The sequence below is a fragment of the Lonchura striata genome, chromosome 8 (genome assembly GCF_046129695.1).
Source record: "Lonchura striata isolate bLonStr1 chromosome 8, bLonStr1.mat, whole genome shotgun sequence".
Lineage (NCBI taxonomy): Eukaryota > Metazoa > Chordata > Aves > Passeriformes > Estrildidae > Lonchura > Lonchura striata.
The window spans coordinates 26635659-26654844 of record NC_134610.1 but is presented as its reverse complement, the minus strand read 5'-3'; the positions used below and the strand labels follow the sequence as shown (position 1 = coordinate 26654844).

The window sequence follows — 19186 nt, the reverse complement described above, 5'->3', positions numbered from 1 at the left end:
CATAACTCTTCTCTTGTTTTAGTGACATTTCCTGCAGGCATTTGGGTGCAGATACTGATTGCTTTATTTCTTTCCAGAACTGTGAAAATAGGTGAATTTACCCATGTCTGTTTGGTCTTTGCAAGAGCAACTTCTGCAGCAGATGTCCCTGCTAGTCTTTGGAAGGGAGGCTTTGTAGGAAAGAGAGGCTCCTCAGAAAAGCAGGATAGACATGGCATTTTGTTCCATCTGGAATCTGAGTGTCTTGCATCAAGGAAGTTTCAAGAGCTGCAGTTGCTATAGTGATGCTTGCAGTGATGATTTTCAATACTTTTCTTTGAACACATATAAAAAGTAAAGCTTAAGAAAATAAAAATTGTCAGTCTGAGATTCATTTAGTTTTAAATGGTGTCTGGATTGGAATATTTTAAATCAATTTATGCATGTCAATAAAACTGTATGAAATTAAAAGAATGTCTGCTCTGTTCATCCTACTGCCAAGTGTAAGTTTTGGGTTTTAATAGACAAAATTCTTGATTCTTTTAAGATGCTGCTTGTGGCTGTGTAGGATTAGTGTTAGTGTGTGCTTCAGCAGAAGGTGATGGGGGGGGGGGTGTGTGTAGATCCCATAGAATTCAATTTTTTGGGATGCTTTAAAAATGGACACGACTGTGAGGAATGTATGGCTGAGCTTAGGTTAAAACACAGCAAGACACTGCATGTGGCTCTCCTTCCATTTCTCCCTGTTCCATTGCAGCTGGCCTTGGTTGGGAAGCTTGGTTCTCCTGCTGAGAAGGAGCAGAGAGACTTCTGCAGTGCTTCTCAGCTTCCACCCTGACATCCTATTTGCCTCCAACGCTGCCATTTGGCACCTGACCACAACTTAACTTCAGTACAATTTAAGTAAAGTGTAAATGGTTACATGTGTATGCTAAAAAAGGTATGGAAGTGAGAAATGTGGATTAGATGTGATGATGGGAAAAGTTCTGGCCAAATTGGGATCACTGTGTTTGCCAGAGGTCCTCTGAGAGCTGCTGTGCTGGGATTAAGTAGGAGGCACTTTTAAGTAATCTTTCCTTCAGCTGTAAAATCTCTTGTGCCTCCTTTTCTTTCCATTGGGGTGGTTCTGGTGCCACTCACCTCTAGCCAGCATGCTTTCTTTGAACTCTGGAGAAATAAGTACGCACGAGGTCTTCACTTTTCTGTCACATTTTATTGGAAATTGCAAGTGAGCAATGTTTTATGAGTTTTATGATGGGCAGGAGAGGAGGACAGAGTCTGTAAAAAAGAACTTCTTGTCTTAAGCATCTGGTGTATCTAGGTTATGGAGCAGACATTGGGTTAAGAAAGGGACTCCTTTTTGTGTGGGTAGAAACAAACCCACACAAAAAAAAAGTGGGGGAAATCTCTGCTGTCATTCTTACTGCAGCGCTGTGCCCATCCACGGCTGGATGCATATCAGCAGGAGCTCCTGTGGGTCAGTTTGTGGGTTTGGCTGGCAGGCTCACCTGGGGTAACCAAGAGAATCTTCCACAGTAGGTACTTGTGCCAGTCAATTTACCAAGGCCAACAGGGGTCTCTGGAATGTTCTCACCTTTCCTCCCTCAGATTCTGGAGCTACATATGTCATCCTATAAAATGAGAGAACAAATTGCCTCTCCTGAATAGGGACTTTGATAAGAACTTTGTGGTAACAGGCAACATGATAGTAACTAGGATGGATTTTCTTTCTTATTTTAACATTTTTGATATTTATTTGGATGAAAGCCTGAGTTGGATCCTGTCTCAGTTTATTAATAATCAGAATAAAGACACCATGAAATGACTCGGGGCGGAAAATACTGAAGTGTGGAGGCCAGGTCACAGGCTGAAGAATGCCAAAGACAGTCACAATAGAGCCATGTGTCATGTCAACTTAATGCATCTGTTAGTGTGGGGGTTTTGCTGATGATACTTTTTTAATGGCTTAAAAAAGAGGAATTAATTTCTTCATTATGGACTTACATTGTAGTAGGAATTAATGTCTGTACAAGCTTGGATAAAATTAGGTGAGAGTGATGGTGACTTGGCAGCTGCCCACAGGAATTGTGCTGTATGTACAGAGTGACCTAGAAAAGGTGTAGTGGTGCTTAAGAGAGAAACTGGCAGCTGCTATCAAATGCATTAGGGGAGGAGCAACCATGAACGTGATAAGCAGATAGAAAAAAAAAAAATCAGTAGGGACTGAATGTGGTGGGAGTTTGAAAGGTAAGGTACGATGAAATTAGGCATCAAGGGGAGGAATAGCAAGAGAGAGAACCTTACTGCTTCAGGGGTGCAGCATAATAATGACTTCTGTGGTGCTGTAAAACCTACCTGGAACTTCAAATGTCATAGGACAGATTCTGCACTCACTTTCACAGTTTCATGAGCTTTTTAAGTCCAAATACTACTGTTATGATGAGTATTTTATGAGTAAGCTACTCAGTGTATTCAGAGATTGCCGAAATTCATTGCATATACTGGCCTATGTTTTCATTTACAAGTTAGTGTTTTTGCAAAGCTGGAGAATTGTCATGTCCTGTTAACATTTTCCTGTAGTGTTGAAAATACCCTGAAACTTGACTTTCATGTACAGAAAAAACCAATTAGTTTTGTTTAGAACTTTATTGACATTTGTCCTTTGCTTTCTTGTTTGGCTTTGTATTGAACCAAGAGAGCTTCAGCTAAAAGTAATGGTGTCTTTCTGCTTATTAGGTAGAGAAAACACAAATATAATTGAATTAATTCCTCTTTTTTGGTCCATGGCATGCTCCTTTTCTGCTCTAACTGGTGGTCACTGGTTTATTGTCAGATGGTAACAGTTGCACATTTCCTTTGTTGGACTCCCTTGGCTTTCATTTGCTATTGCTCTAAAGATGACCTGGCCTGGATTTTTGTGTTTGTGTTCTGTTCAGCTCTTCACAGAGAAGAGACTTATTTATCTGCCAGCGTTTTCATTATTTTATTCTCAGTTCAGTGTTGTTACCTGTGTCATACATCCTTATGGATCAGCGTTCTCAGAGAGCGCTTACAACATACTAGTTAGAGGCAGGGGGAAAGGATTAATGAAGCTGAGCATGAGCTCCTTTTATATCTCCTCTGAGATCCAGCTGGTTCTGTTGTTGGGATCTTCTTCATTTTAATTTCTGTTAGTGTTTTCTGGTCCCTGAATAATACAGTGGCTGGGTAACATTAAACCCCACATCAATCAAATATTTCCTTTTTTTTCTCATCCTCGTTGTCCCCAATGACATGCAATTGTGATTTAGAAAAAAGGTGTAATGGAAAATACAGCTTTTAAAAAGAAAGAAGACAAAGGTAGTGTGGATGAACTTGTGCTTAGACCTTCTTAGACATCTTTACTTGGATGAAAGGGTAGGGAGGTGGATTTCAAGAGATTTTAGGTAAGAGTGAAACAAGCTTGCAAACCTGAGAGGTTTACCTTTCAGTATTATGGGATAGAGACAGCAAGCAAGATCTGGAGAGTAACCATGTTGTAAACAAAGAAGCTGAAGATAAAACTATGGTAAGCTGCTTTTCTTTAACTACTCTGCCTTGTTCAGACAGAGCGTTTAAAAACTGTGAATGGCTGTTGTTTTATCGAATCTCCAACACAGGATGTTCAAAGACCTTTAAATCCCCAGAAGGTGAGGGAGAAAAGACAAACTAGAGAAGAAGCAAGTAGGAAAGAATAATCTATTTAATCTAAAAGCTTTCTGGAAAGCTGTGCTTTGAATAACTGGTGCATATTTATACTTCTGTAGTTCCCCCTAGGCAGTCTGTCCTCTTTTGACTGGCTGTGAAATTCTGACTTTGGCTTCCTCTTCTGAGATATAGAAGCCATATCAATAGCTAGATACTGTGATCAAGATGATCCTGTTTTTCTCCCTGTACAGGAATGTTAGGATTTAATATTTAATTTCAAATTACGTAGACTAAAAGCACTGTTAGTTAAAGTAAACCATATGCAGCAAGAAGAATGCCATGTCCATACTTCTGATAGAGATACACAACTCTACTCTGAAAACATTCTTTTTTTTACCAGCTACCTGAGGGATGAAGTAAGTTGGTTACTAGTGTCAGCAGAAAACTAAAGACACTTTCTTTTTTTTTGTAAGCAATGCTGTAAACACATCAGTATCTTTTTAAATATGCTGAGTTCTGCTGCTTTCTTGTTTGGTAGTAGCTCAGTCTCACTAAGAACAATAATTCTTTCTCACAGCCTTAGGGAGGGAAAAGTATTTGGACATAACAAACTATTAGAGGACTATTTAATAGCAAGGACTTTTTTTTTATTGAGAGCCCTTGGAAGTTTCTATTTTACAATTTTTTCTACATGTGAACTGAAAAGATACTTGAAAATGTTTTGAAGATAAGCCTGTAACTTCCAAATTGTTCAGTTTTTTCTCTTTCCTTGATTTTATTCTAGCATGTATAAGGTAATAAGGTCTTGTGATATAATCTTGGCATTGGTTTAATTTTTAGTGAGACTGGGGGAGAAGGCTGAAAAGTCAAACCTTCACTGCATGGCATCCTTAGTTCTCAATGGAAGTGTTTAGTAAGCCTCCAGTTCTTCATTTTGCAAGGTTTTACTGTAAATATAGTTTATAATGAGATTTTCAAAAACCTGGTACAATTCCTATTACATACGTTCCCTTTTTATGTATCATAAATAAAATAACGAGTTATTATCACATTATCCTTCTCTCTGCTAACAATGGAGTATTCCTGAAAGCACTTTCCAGGCTAGCTAGCTGTCTACAGTCTATGATAATCAGCTGTAATGGCACATAGGCAGCTGGTTTGCTAATCCTTTGATTGCAGTATTAGTTTGTCTCAGAGATTCTGAAAACCTGTCTGATCCTGTAAATGTGTTTAGTGAATATTTTAGAATAAATTATATCTTGCCTTAAGACTCTAAAACACATATTCAGGTTATGAGTTGTATATTTGCTGGGTTTTTCCCTTTTGTGATACCCACGTTTATGTTTAAAGGGGAAAAAAAAGACATGTCTGTCATAAAACTGCTTAGCAAAATATTGAACTTAAATTCATTTAACACTAGAAGGATTTGTATTTTAATCACTAGAAATTGTCCTTATCTGGCTTATCACCCTGTCAAGTAATTCAGGCTCAGATTAGGATCTCTTATTTAGAGAGAGATTGCAAGTAAGTTTTCCTTTATACAAATCTGTTAAAAAGAATAGAAAACCTCCTTTGTAGGTACATATTGATTGCTTAAAATATGCAGTAGTCTGTACAACCATATCTTTTTTATTAAAAAAACCCATAAATAATGCATGTTCGAACATGAGTATTTTTTTATGTTGCACTTTAATTTTTGTAAATTGGAGCTAGTTTGACAGGAAATAAGTACGTGAGTTAATAAACCTGATCTGAATTTATTTCAAGTTGCTATTTAAATGTTTGTTGCAAGTTATACTGCTTTCTAATGTTTCTAGTTCAAATTAAAGAGAAAAAATTATCAGTTCATAGAACCATAGTATTGTCAATGTTGGAAAAGGTCTCTAAGATGAACAAGTCTAACCATTAACCCAGCACCTCTGTGTCCAGCACTAAACTATGGCCCCAGTCATCAGTGAAAATGTTCTCAATAGAGGCTAACAAAGTGTTCGATCACAGTTTTGTTTCAAAAGACACCAAATCAACTAAGTAATCAACTAAGTATCAAATAAGTAATATTTTTTCAATGTCCCTGTAATAAATGTATGTAACACTTTGTGGTGTTGAAAGACTAAAGTCTTTAAAAAAAAAAAGAAAACTGAGGAAACCACCTCTTTACTGGTAAATTCTGCCATTGCAAAGCCTCTACGGTGTTGTGGTTTTTGGTTGTCCTAATGAGATTTGGCATTTTTCCTTCCTTACTAGTCCCAAATGCCAAGATGCTGTTTGTGCTTATTTCCTGCCTTTTAAGTAGGTCTGAATCAGAAGTTCAAACTCTCCTGGGCTGAAATGCTGATCTTGTCTGTGTCTGTGGTAGAGAGCTGCAGTGTGTGGGGGGGAGCCCCCAAGTCTGGCTCTGTGCTCGCCCCTGCAGCAGCTGCTTGGTGGATTAGGCTGCCTTGGCACCTGAACAACTTGATGTTTTGTGCTCACACTTCTGCTGTGTCTTGGGAGATGTTTTAGCCTGTGCTACCTGAGGTATTTGTGTAGGGGTGAGGAGTTCAGATGGTCTTTTGAGCATAGCTCTAGCCATCATCCTCAGGTGTGTAAATGCAAAATGTTAAGCAAGTTGATCACGGTCCTTTCCTTGAGTGTCTATTTTGGGAGTGCCCTTTTCCATGTTTCCTGTCATTAGCATCAACGGAGATAATGAAAAGCAATCTTCTGTTGAATTTTTTTTTTTGCTTCCTTGTCCCCAGAAGTTTGTTTCCTTGGTGTGATGTGCTGTACTTCAGTACGTGAAAGCCAGTCTTTGAAACAAGTGTGTTCAGTAACCTGGGCTTGTCTGCATGTACCAACCATGCTCTTTTTATCTGCGTAAGTTTAGAAATCAGAAGTTAATTAAGAGCTTGTCTTGACTAGACACTGATTTTTTTTCTGACTATACAAAGTCTGCAGAAGTTTGCCTATATCACCTTCTTAGCCAGTGAAGTTGGTTTTGATACAACAATGATTTAAATGGGAAAGAAATGCATAAAGAAAATCTATGAGTTAATTTTAAATAGCGCAGTGCTGTGCCCATAAATTTATAACAATTTAAGCACTGTAACATCAAGAAATACATGAACAGTGACCTCTGTTCAATGGGCTGATAACCTTGAAGACTAATAGAAACAAAAGTCAGTATTTTTTGGTTTTGAGCAGTTCAACAAACACCATAAATCCCTTTAGCTGACAATCCTTTCCATTCCTGCTCTCAGTTAAGGAACACAAAGTAGGAGTGTTTGAAGCGAGTCCCAGGTTCCTGTGGCAGCCCCCAGTGTCTCACAGGTCCCTGGTAGTCTGTCCTGTGCATGAGCTGCCTTTCCCCTTGCCCTGGCTGCGTTACCGTCCTGCGGCGCTTTCGTGTTGACCGAGCTCTTGAGATAACAATGGTTTGTGGGGTATTGTGTGGCATACTAATAAAAATGTCTTGAAGGAAAAGTCTTGAGATGTTTTTGAACTTAAACATGTGTTCTGTGAGGAATTCTGGAAAGGTGAGAAGCTTCAAACCCTTGTGAAGCATGTCTAGGTAGAAGATATTTTCTGCCTTTTGCTGCTCGTGTCATTTTCTTCAGGGTTTAAGATTTCAAAGCCAAATAGATTTGCTTCTGTCTGAGGGCAAAATGTGATTGTGATTCTGGAGCTAAATTTCCTTGTAGCTTCTGGTCCAAGAATGTTCGCCAGTTTTTGAATGTTTCAGCATATTCACAGTAGCAATATTCACAGCGTCCTGAAAATGTTTATAGGAAAAATGTTTGTAATCTGCTGTAAGAAACAGGCTGTATGGGTTCTGTCTTTTCCGAGATTTAAGGTACTGAAAAGTTCTCCAGAAAGCGTTTCAGTAATATCTGCAGTAGAAATGGCATCCCTGCTAGGTAGAAAAGGGAGTACATTACATGTGTTGGGGGATTACCAAGTAGCAGATCTTTTTTAGAGGGAATGTAAAGCAGACTCTGAAATAAGCAATTTTGCTTGGGAAGTCTGAGTTTGGGGGATAAATATCACATCATTAGTTTGCTTTGCTGTTGCTTTTGCTGCAGAGTTTCCTGTGTTATTCCATGCAAATACTTTACTTTGACAGCCCAGATAAACACAAGCCAGACGCTCATACCCAGAAAAAAATCCTGAACTCCAGTCTAGGGCAAAGATAAAGAATTCAGGCTTTTTCAGTTCCATGAATAGACACTGGCCACTGGAAAAGATTATGTGTGACTAAGGCTGTGGTGATTTCTATTCTGACATAATTGATAAACAGTAACATGAACTTTATTTTTTCTTTGAATGGAGACAGAGTAATTTAGGAAGTTAAAAATATATGTAAAAATAATTGGGAAAATGCTAGAGTTGTTTAAATCCCATAATTTAGTCACTCTTTCAGATTAGAAATGTAGACTGAGATTTTTCAGGGAGACCTTGAGAAGTTGGATGTCTAAAATCCTGTTGAGTCAGTGAAGACCAGCTACTCCCTTTCCTGTGCTTTTCCAGAAATTTGGGGTTAAATGAACTTTAGTGCATGTTGGACTAATTATTGAATAAAGTGGAAGGTATACTTAAAGCTGGCTTGCAAAATACTTCTTGTTGAAATTTCTTTTTGCTCTACATTTTGAGTCTCTGAGTAGATTCTCTCTGAGGTGATTCAGCTATGTGTAAAGGACTTGAACTCATGTTTGCACATGGAGTAAAATAAGCAAAAATCATTTCATCTTGAGACAAGAAGACAGTGCAAACCAGTCAGTGTGATTTGCAGCCACAAGGATGCTTTTTGCCATGTGAATCCTCACATAAAATAGTAATCTTCAACTTTATTAATTTTATGGAAGCTCTAAGATTTTTTTAAAACAAGCATTTAGAGTTGAGGGTATTTTTTTTATGGTTTGTCCTCCACTAAAGTATTTAGATTAGTAGATTAGATTCTCCCTTAAGTGAGTGTTAAACATATTCTATGATTTGACACTTTTATGGTATTTAGTGGTTTAATCATGTTTTTATGCTAATTTGCTTCTACTTTCGAGTATTTGAACTTTACAGCTTTTTCAGAAGACTTTTTGAATGTGCTTGCACCCTTGCATTTCCATACAGAACACACTGACTCAATTTTGCTTTAATACTAAAGGAAAAGTTTTTGGAAATGACTCAAAGTTGAAGTCTGATGACAAAGATGAGTATTTTAAAGCTTAATGAAGTGAATGCTAAAATGCCATGACATTTTACTGTTTTTACAACACCAAGAAACCTGCTCCAGTCTCTTGCTCTAAAGCCTTCAACTATTTCTGAAGTGCCAAGTTTGTGATAAAATGTCAGTCCTGTGTAATCACTGAACTAAGATACTGTTACAGTTTTATTTTAACATACCAGAGGGGTTTTTTTCAGTGCTAACTGGTGATATATTTAGGAATTTCATATTGGTTAGATTGATAACCTTTTCCCACTACCCTTTTGTTATGTGCCTTTTGTTTTAATTCTGTCTTGTTAAAAATCAGTGGGATTTTAGCAGAGGGGGGAAAAGATGGAAGGAAGAAACCTGCTGAACTAGACAGACTTACACACTTAGGACATATTTTTTATTGTGTATACTGAACACAGCTCTACTACAATGTTAAGGAAAATGATGAATCACTGTGAGAGGTAGATTCTTTTTCTTTTTTAGTTGTATACATTGTGGAGGAGCTATTAAGGTGGAGGAAGCTCTGATTAGTGGCCCATGTAGTCAAAGGTTGGCTTGTTATGGCTATAGTGGAGACTTTAGAACACTTGGGTTTAATTCTGCAGTTTGTCCTTCTCTGACCCTGGCTGAGTCAATATCCTCATTACAGATTCAGCTCGAATCTCTTCCCATACCAGCTGAAAAATGCTCATCCTCTTGATGTAAAGCAGTATTTATTGTTCAAATTCACTTGACATTCTTGAATTTTGACCCAAAACACAGGTGTTGCTAGCTTTCTTGCCACCATGTCTTGTTCTCTTACTAGATAGATAAAACCTTGCATCTGTGGTAATGTCTGGTTCTCATGGAGTTTGCACAGCAAGATGGTCTGGTGGTCCTCAGAAACATTTAGAAAGTTGTAGAAATAAGGCAGTGACATGGTTTATTGGCAGTAAACTCAGGTATTTTTTCATAAAATCTGGCAGTGTTTGGGAACTTCATAATTTGTCAGCTGCTAGCAATAAATCTCTGCCATTCTGGTTCTTTGCTGCATGGCTTCTCTTGCATAAGCTGGGTTCTTCTAAGGCAACTTCCTTTGTGAATAAATTGGGTAAAAGGAGAACAAGGCCTTCAGTACAGAATTTGAGTTGACAATTTTCTTTTGGGCCTCTCCATCCATGGCTATTTATTTACATGAGTTCCCATTAGTGAAATTGCTGGTATGGTGGATGCATCTGGCCAGAGGTATACAATACCAATGTAAGGCTGCAAGGGGGCACGTGTTGGTAGCCAGGAGCCAGTGAGGTTGTGCCAGGAGGGTCAGCTGGTCCCAGAGGAAGCCAAAGTGGTCTGAGACAGCGGTGCCTGAGTGGAAAGCAAATGTGAACTTTTTGCACAGCATGACTCAATGTAGTTACCACATGATCTGGCTCTGTTGCTCTTACTTAGTGCTGGGAGACCACTGGTTCTTCAGAATGAAGCTGAAACAGCAAGATACACAAGGACTATTAAAGAAAACTTAACAGGAAAAGGCTCGACTGGTGTCTCCATTGCTGCTGGTAACCTTGATCAGCCCGCAACACTGTGTTAGAAAGTGAGCAAGGAAAGAAAACAAATTTCAAGTTTACTTGCTTGCTTGAAGGCTAGATTGAGGAGAAAGAAAGACCATGTATATCCATGTACAGAAAAAAGACACTTGAATTTTCTAGTCTGTTTTTAGGGCAAAGGGCCTTGTAAGTAAACATAAGTTATTTTGTCATCTGCATGTGCAGTCAATCACTTTGAAATGGGTATCAGTACCAGCATTCATTTTAGTTTTGGCAATAGTTCTCAGTCAAAGCCTGGCTCTGTGTAATTGCCAGCATTTAAAACTGTGATGTTAGTCAGCAAAAGCAGACAAAACCAAAATAATTTTCATCAACGAAGGCTAAGGACATACAGTACTGTGAACAGATTATTCCAGATTTTAACACCAAGTATAAACTGTAAGGGGTTTCTTGTCAAAATATATTTTACAGTAAATCTTGAGGTATACATTATGTCCTGTAAAATAGTTAATGATTATGGTGGTTTTTATTTCCCCTCTCTTTCTTAGGAGGAGAGGAAAATATGTAAATTTAACACAGCTGTAAATTTCTGAAGCTTTTTTTTTTTTACTTTCCTGCCTCCTTCGTAGAAGTCCTGCTGTATTCTCTTGTGCAAATTTCCATTTTTTCATTTTAATGTCTTTAAATACTAGTCCAGTGGTTGTGTAAAGCAATAGGCTGTGCAGCCTGCTTGACCAAACATTCCCAGGCTTTGTGTTGCACTGTGCTGCTCCTGACCTCAGAAAGTCTTCAGGCCATTTCAGGTTGGTTTAGATCTTCATGTCCTCATGCCTAAGCCTTAGGCAGACAATTTCTTTCTTTTTCTAACCAGTGCAGAGCCATGCTGTTCAGTTGGTCAAACATGCTACAAAACAGAATACTGGAAGTGTAAATATGTGGAAGATTACCAGTAGTTTAGCTTTTTTCCCTCCCACTCTAAGTTGGTATTGAGGATAGTCTGTCTGAAGAAGAATGACTTCCTTCAAAAGACATCTGCTTATGATATATTTTAATATAAGTGGAGACACATTTAGAAGTATTTGTAATTAAAGCCTCTGAGGAGAAAAAGATAAAAAAAACAACAGAGTATTTGCTAAGTGATGATTTCTTCAAGATTCTATTTTTCTGTACATCACATGAAAATTTAGCTATCAGTATTTGAAAATATATACTCAGAGGAGCTTCCTGGTGTATACCTTCCTTATAATAGCACATCTTCATAATGCGAACTATCTCATAACCCTGTCTCGAGAGCAATGATGTTTCCCCCTCTGTGTAAATAAAAGAGCTCCACAGAAAGCTGACAGAGCCAAAATAAAACAGGTTTTGTGTCTATGGCTGTTCTGATTAAAATCTCACTAATTGAAAGGACAAGTTACAGAAAAAAACATCGATCTTTGAAAACAAATCTGTTGCAGCCTACTGAGATTTCCAGTTGAATGTGTGGTGGCCTGTATTTAAAGAAATTCCATTACAGGCAGAAACCTTTTTTTGCCTTTTTTTTTAAGTCATCACCTTTATGGATTTAAAGGCAGTTGGTGTAATTATCAACAAGGTACACGTGTGTGGTCTGTGATACCAGCAGGTCTGTTCATGTAGATTGCGTGCAGGTTTGTCTTCCAACTGTTCTCACATTCTTCTGTTTGTCACTGTTGAGTCACAAAATGTTTTGCCTGCCATTAATCATAAAGTGGCAAGTGTTTTATTTGTCTTTAATCCCAATGATTAGACCATGGAGTAGCATTCGAGTAACATTTGAGTCTTTTGTTCCTTTCCCCCTCGCTTTGCACTTGATGTGAATTCCGTGTACTGCATCGAGTAGATCAAGGTCTCAGGAAGCATCAGTTAAGTACTAATGGAAGTGACTTCCGATGCTATTAGTGAAAATATGACTCATGTTCTAAGGATTTGCAGTTGGATTGCCGTAGCTTTTGGTATTTCTCTTTCATTGTTTTCAGTAGTTGTTTTCCTAGAACATGCAGTGATCGTGGAAGAATTACGATATTAAAAACAACAGGGATGTATTCATTTATTTAAACTCCTAGTATGGATGAATTGTGTGTTAGTCGCTTACAGCATTTCTGTCATAGTAGATGCACTTGGAATTTTCTTCCGCTCTTTGCTGTTCAGAAATACCCTTAGTGGGGGAGAAAGGCAAATACTCAGATAGTAAACATCTCAGGGTGCTTTTTATAGTGAGCATAGAACTCACATATTAGTGTGAATCAGTTCTCTGTTTCTGAGCAGCTGGAAATATGATTACAGGGGGAAAATACTGAAAAAATTGATACAGCATTTTTTCTGTGATAATGTTCAGGGGTTTTTTTGTTGACAATAGAACTGACTAATACGGTAAATCACATTAAAACCTGAGCTGTATGCCAGAAGGAAATTCCTGAAGCCCTGGTCCTCTTTTTTGGGGCTGTGTAGTGGTATAGGGATGAACTCTATGCCCCCAGACCACTGTGACAGTAAGTGTGAGCCACAGGATGGACTTGGAAAACAATGGGTGATTCCCAGTTCCTTTGTGATTCCTGCAAGGTAATTTATTGTAGTCTGTTTACCCTTTCTTGGAAAATGACAGTAAGTTTTCACAGCCTGGTTCAAGTAGAGTCTGTTACATGTGCCTGAGGTGATCAGACTCACCAGTAGTGGCAGCCAAGCAGGAAAGCTGAGAACATTTTCTGTTTCTTGGATGACTGCTTGGAGCACCCATATTCCATTCAAATGCCACTCATGTTTGTTTCTGAAACTGTATATAAAAGTGTATTTTTGTATACATAGAGGTGTAAAATGGGCTGGAGAGCAGCAAAATTCATTTTGAGGTTAGGTTTTTTTTCTTGTTTATGATAGGGAATTTAAGAGCTTGCCATGCTCATGTTGGTTTTTGCCTTGGAAGAACTTCTGGGGATGGTGCCTTCCCTTTGTCTTTGTTAGAAATCTCTGCAGGATGAGAGAACAGGAGCTTGAGTTCATTTTATTATTTCTATTGAATTATTTTGACATAGTTTGTCTGCTAGGCAAGAGGAATGGAAAACTGACATTTCATTATAAATCCTTCATAATTTGTTGTTTAAGTTTTTTGGGGTTTTTTTTTTGTCCTCTTCAGTGTCATCCTATCCGTTGCTTCTACAATTTCTCCAGTAGCAAACTTTTCAGTGGTGTATGATATGTAGGCATTCATTTGCCATTAATTTATTTCAAAATCTCTCAGGAAATTTCATTAAAGGGTTAATTTGAAAAGATCTGAATGTGTAATGAGTTCAATGTGATGAACAGAGTTTACTATGAAATTACTTTATAGAGGTAAATTTGGGGTTTTCAAGGATGACTTCAGCCATGCAGCAGATGTCCTGTGAAACCTATGCTGCCACTTTGCTGCTAGGTCCTGGTTGTGTTTGTGTGCTGGGACATTTCATGTCTGGGCAGATACACTGCATAGCTTGATCTGTAAATGGCTTCTGCATTTTGCTGATTTGAGGATGCCCTGCTGGTGCATTTGTAAGGAAATCTGTAAGGAAAAGGGCACTGTATAGTGAACTCCTCATGGCCCCCTAATATCTGGTGAGCACACATCTGCAGGGACTTTGTCCTTCATGTTTCTGACAGGCAGCAAAAGAACTATATGTATCAAATAGACTGGTTCAGGAGTCTCAGTCTTCGTAGGATAAGTTACTTATTTTAATTGCTTATGTTGTCTAATGAAAATCTTAACATTAAGGTATTTACTTGGGTTTATTTGAACTAAAGACAAGCAAGAGAATCCAGTAGTTCTAGTCTTACCCTACCACCTTGCCTGCCTTGGAGACAAGAGAGAACAAGTAGCCCAGCTGAGAAATAATTTTTGTGTTGTGTTTGCTGCACATTCGAGACATGCAAGAATTGCAGAATGGTTGAGGGGAACCTCTGAAGGTCATCTGGTCAAGCTCCTTGCTGAGGCAGGGTCACCTACAGCCAGCTGCCTGGGACCATATCTAGGCAGTTTTCAAATATCTCCAAGCATGGAGAAGCAGCTTTGGAATTGTTTTTAGCTAAGCTGCTAGAGTGTGTTAGTGGCTGCCCTAAGCATTGCAGGTGCACAGCTCCCAAGGGACAGGGAGGTGTGTTTCAGCTCTGAATGCACCCTGCACATCTACTGCAAACTGACAAACAATGCCATCCATGTGGAAATCCAAATGGGCAACAGTTTTTACCTTGAAAAGTAAGATTTCTGTTGAAATATTGCAGTTTTTAAAGAGGCACTCCAGCACTTTTGTGTGGTTTTTGTCGTCATATTTTTTAGTACTTCTTTTGAGCAAGGTTTAAGGCATACAAGCATACTCACCTAGGCTAGAGGCTGCTTTCAGGACCTGGCCTAGAAGTATTCCAGTCCTATAAGTTTTAAAATCTGACTGGTTTCCATTGCCTGGAAGAAAGAAATCCCAGAGCAGGAATGTATTGAAATCACGAGCAGTAACTGAAGCAGCTCATCTATTCTGTTGTTCTGCAAGATGGTTTCTGCCCTACCCAATTTTCTTCGGCATTACATCTTCAACAATGAACATACAGAGGCCATAGAGAAAAATAAAGTAGCTTTTGTTCCATGTCCCCTGTTCTCCAGATGTTCCATGCCATCAGGGAAGGGGCAGGGGTCAGCAGAGTATTGCACTGGGTACTGCTCCCACAGGGGCCGTGCTTCTCCGAGTTATAATCGAAGCAGGAATGTGCAGTGATCAGCATGAAAACTCGAGTTGTTGGATGAGTAACCTTTATTTTTTTTTGTTGGGAAAGTTTCCCACTGAGATCATCTGACATTAAATTGTGTCAAGTTAACTCGTATTTTTATTACTTTGCAAGAAAATTGATAGACACTCAGGTTGCTAGCTCTGTGTTGTGTTTTCTCATGCTTGCCCATCCTCTCTGCAGGCATTCTTATAGGGCAATGCAGCCTTTTTAAATCAGAAAAGCCTTTAGTAGTTACTTTTATTTTCTGTAGTACATGTATGGTTGGACAGTATCTAGCATGACTCTTAACAGCTTCTCTTATTTTGAGTATTTTCTCATATTCTTACCTCTCAACCTTGATCCTATGAGTTTTCGAGAAAGATTAAGAGAACTGAAAAGTAAGCAATTAAACTGTCTTAGTCAGTGGTGCACAGACATGATATATGTCATTATTTTTTGGCTGAGTCCAGGGCAAACTCAAAAGATTTTGGTTTGTTTTGGTATTTTTTCTTCTTCTATTATTTCACAGGTTCAAAGATTATTTTTTAACATACTGAGGTATTATTAAATTGTACTTTACTGGAATTACTTTTCTTTTTAGAAAGAGAAACTAGATTTGTGTGGTTGTTTCATAAATTCTGTTCTTTTAAATCAATTTTCACAAAGGATAGTTATGAAAGGGCTTATTTTGCAGCAGTTTGAGCATTTTGTAAACAACCAGATCTTGGATGGCCTCAGCCCCACTCAGCTATCAAATACCAGAGGTTTTAAAATCTTTCTACTGTCCCTCAGAGCAGATGGGTCCTATTTCACAAGGCTGTATACTTTTGTCCCATTGTGTCTTGAACATTGTAATTCTGTGATAGTTTTTTCTTCTCTGACTTTTCCAAAAGTGAGTCAGATCCAGTTCCCTTACGGCAGTGGGGTCCTGTCCTTTCTTACGTTGTTTCTTGGCCAGTCCTGTGTCATGGAGCAGAGAATGCAGGACAGATGCTTCACGCCTGGCATACTCAGCTGTTCTGAGAATAAAACTACAGCGCGCAACTGGCGAGTTCTGCTGGAGGCAGCATGTGCTGGCTGTTCATGTGTGACCTTTTTGTACTCCGTAATTTGACTAACTCTGCTCAGAGAGATTTAAAAAAAATTGGGTATGAAATGTAGGTGACTGACTTTCTGACCAGAGTTCAGAGAGGTGGGTGTGCAGCATGGACTGCCAGCCAGGTTCTTGGGGTGTGAGGAGCTGCAAGTGATTGAATTACACTGGCTTAAGAAGTTTCTGTCTCCTCAGCTGAGAGTTTTGCCCCCACTGAGCTGACACGCAGCTCAACTGATCACACATGCTCTACCAGACCAGTAGGAAAATCAGCTAAGTTGTGCTATTTTAATTACTGCTGCCACACAATAAACTGGGAAACACTGACAGAATGCTGGCCTGAATAGTGCAGCAATGTATAGTTGTCTCAGCATAAAAGAATTACGAATTTTGACTCCTAATGAATAGCCTTAAAAGAGAGACACATGCAAGTCTCTTGGTATTTCTTACCCAATAATCCCAGCTGGTGACACAGTGAAGTAGTGTTCTTGCAGTAAGTCTGCCTTGCTGAAACATGGCTTCTTTGGGACCAGTGCTGAAGAATGATCAAAGAAATAAGCCATCTGTGAGAAGATATTTTATACAGTACCTTTAATAATTTACAATTACATATGCTATAATTTTACTTTAAGTTCAAAATTTGTTTTACCCAAAAGACCAATCTACTTCATCTTGTATCTTTTTGCTGCCAATGCTTTGATGGGAGTTAAAGAACTGGATGAAATGTAGTTGTTGAAAAATGTACTACACATTCTTACTGTGGTTGGATGTTTGCTGCGCTGTAATTCTGAATAGTATCTGAGTGCCTCGTAGTTACACATCTAGATTTTTTTAATGCATTTTTCAGAAGACCTTAATAATCTGTTTTTTAAAGTTAGTATTTTATGCACAGAATCACTGACAAAAATGATTTTTCTTTCTTTGGCTAAAGCTACACAGAGTGAGGAGCGGCTGTGTGCATTTAAAGACCCATATCAGCAGGACCATGGAATCAGTGAGAGCCGAATCTCCCAGGAGAATGGCACGATTTTGTGCATGAAAGGTAGTACCTGCTATGGACTTTGGGAAAAAACACGAGAAGGAGACATACATCTTGTAAAACAAGGTATGTAACAGTTCCATTTTAGTGCAGTAGTTTTATTTCACTTCTTTGTGATCTAGGCAGCTCATACAAAGCTGCACAGCTGCAAAACTACACTTCTTGCACTTTGTCAAAATGCATAATTTTATACTTCCCATTTAACTTTTTAAAATGTGAACAGAAGGTTTGTTTGGAATGAATGACTTCTAAAAGAGACCAAAGACATTAATGTACAGTTGAAAGAAGTGTTCAAATTTCTCATTACATAGAATGTCCAGAGGAAGATGTCTTTCTTGAATTTCATGTGTGTTGATGTGTCTTAATAAGTGTCTTATTAAGTATAAAGTGTATATTCATATTGATTGGATGATGTTACAAAGGAAATTTCAGCTATAGTTCACATGTCAATACTGTAATTCAGTACTCTTCTGTGGGGAGAATGAAGGCAGGATGTGTGGAGGGCCTTGCAGTTTCTGGAGACATGTTTTGATTATGATTCTCAGGGATTCTGCTCTTTTTTACTTGGATGCAAGTTAATGTAGTATAAGGCTGAATGAAAATGCAGCTGATATTTACAAATAGCCTGTGGAGTTGTAGTCCATGATTCTTGTTTGATCTGGCAATCTGCTGAAGGGTGCAGCCTGACTGCTCACCTCTGCCCCACTGCTGCCTCTTTCCCTTCCAGGTATTTGTGGATAAATGACATTTAGCTGCTGTTGACCATACTTGGGAATGAACAGTTGCTGCAGGGACAAAGGACCTGGTATGAACCAGGCAATAAGTTGTGGTCCTATAGAAAAGTCCAGTGATACTGACAACAAGGAAAGGCAGAATTTTGAAAATTATACAAGAAGCACCAAGCTGTAGATGCAGTCTTGTGGCCTAAGGAAGGGACTAGGTCACAATTAATTTAGTCTCTGGACCAGAAAATGGTGATATGGTCTGTGGTGTCAGAGAGGTGAGGAATAGCATATTTCTGCTTAGAAGGCTCAGAAATTCAGGTTTATCATAGTAAGGCAATAGCTGGACATTGGCCTTTATCCCTGCCCACATTTTCTTCTCTTTGGCTATGAGGAGTTCTAAAAGAAATTATTCAGGTTTTGGTTTAAAAGGTGGTAGTAAAGTCAGACAAGCAAATTATGATAACTGTTTTCTGTAATGTTTAATCAGGTAATGTATGGATTTCTGTAGGTGTGTTTATTCAGTCAGTAGAACTAATTTTATGCTTACTTGAAAAAAAAAAAAGTAATTTGCTTCTTTTTGCAGGTTGCTGGTCTCATATAGGAGACCCACAGGAGTGTCACTTTGAAGAGTGTATAGTTACAACCACCCCTTCCTTGATTCAGAATGGAACATACCGCTTCTGCTGCTGTAGTACAGACTTGTGTAATGTCAACTTCACAGAAAACTTCCCACCTCCTGACCCTACTGATACAACACCTTACAGTAAGTCAGATGCTTGTGTTTCTGTTATTTTATGGTATAAAGATTTTAGGGAAAGAGCCTTCTTTTTGTGCTACTGTAAAATGTCACAGAGATGGCAAACAGAGCAGAGCTTTCCCTTAGGAAGTTTGTCACATTCATATTCCACATTCCTCCACAAAGAACAAGATAAATGCTTACAAGAGGGTTGCTTGTATTGGTAACTGCTGAATACAGGTTATATTTTTCAAAATGGTCTCTAATCTTTTGTGTTTTGATATTTGGATGCTCAACCTCATAAGCCTGTGGAGGTATTTAGAAGTTTCATGACTTCTATGGAGAAGAGGCCAGTGGTTTCATTAACACTGTGATACCTTTGGAAGGTTTGGCCTGTGTGTTCAGTGATGAATCACAGGTAGTTTTGAGTGGTAGAACCGGTCTTGTATCTGACTGTTGAAGTTCTCTCCAACAGTCTCTGAAATTTGACTTCT

At 38.6% G+C, this 19186-nt stretch overlaps 1 protein-coding gene across 3 annotated transcripts in view; it reads left to right on the top strand.

Annotated features, from left to right (window-relative positions):
• BMPR2 (bone morphogenetic protein receptor type 2) overlaps positions 1–19186 on the top strand; it is a 105537-nt gene that overhangs the window by 34806 nt on the left and 51545 nt on the right. For all 3 annotated transcript variants that reach the window (XM_021555389.3, XM_077785120.1, XM_021555386.3), the window contains exons 2-3: positions 17124–17297; positions 18540–18719. In XM_021555389.3, coding sequence (XP_021411064.2) covers positions 17124–17297; positions 18540–18719 — 354 coding nt within the window. The remainder of the gene's footprint in view (positions 1–17123; positions 17298–18539; positions 18720–19186) is intronic.